Source organism: Buceros rhinoceros, unplaced genomic scaffold (genome assembly GCF_000710305.1).
Source record: "Buceros rhinoceros silvestris isolate BGI_N320 unplaced genomic scaffold, ASM71030v1 scaffold22624, whole genome shotgun sequence".
Lineage (NCBI taxonomy): Eukaryota > Metazoa > Chordata > Aves > Bucerotiformes > Bucerotidae > Buceros > Buceros rhinoceros.
Window position 1 is genome coordinate 3012 of NW_010407940.1, and position 389 is coordinate 3400.

Here is a 389-nt window from a genome sequence, read left to right on the forward strand (position 1 = left end):
AGCCGGTTCCTGGCCTGTGGCCGGACAGAGCCGGGTGAGCCTGGTGCAGGAGGGGCTGTGGGGTCTGTGGGGCTGGGGGAGGCACAGCACGGCGGGAGAGAGGCCAGATCTTGGCCTTGACGTGATGGTGGGAGATGTCTTCTCTCCCAGACCCTGCGCAGGATGAGGAGGTGCTGCTGGATGGCAAGAAGGTGCTGGTGTGCCAGGGCAAGCCCATTCCCATGCCTGCCTACAAGGGCTCCTCCTTCAGCCAGAGTGAGTACCTCATCTACCAGGAAAGCCAGTGCCGGATCCGCTACCTCGTCCAGCTCCGCTTCTGAGGGTGCCCAGGCAACCAGCAGCCCCGATCCCGCACCAGCCGATGATGCCCAATAGCAGCGGGCACAGTG

General features: G+C 64.5%; 1 protein-coding gene across 1 annotated transcript in view; it reads left to right on the top strand.

Moving 5' to 3' along the window:
- The window catches only part of PARP3 (poly (ADP-ribose) polymerase family, member 3), a gene marked incomplete at its 5' end in the record, with an annotated part of 3328 nt that extends 3008 nt beyond the window's left edge, over positions 1-320 (top strand). The window contains one exon of the mRNA XM_010134703.1: positions 151-320. Coding sequence (XP_010133005.1) covers positions 151-320 — 170 coding nt within the window. The remainder of the gene's footprint in view (positions 1-150) is intronic.
- Between the last annotated feature and the right edge of the window lie 69 nt (positions 321-389).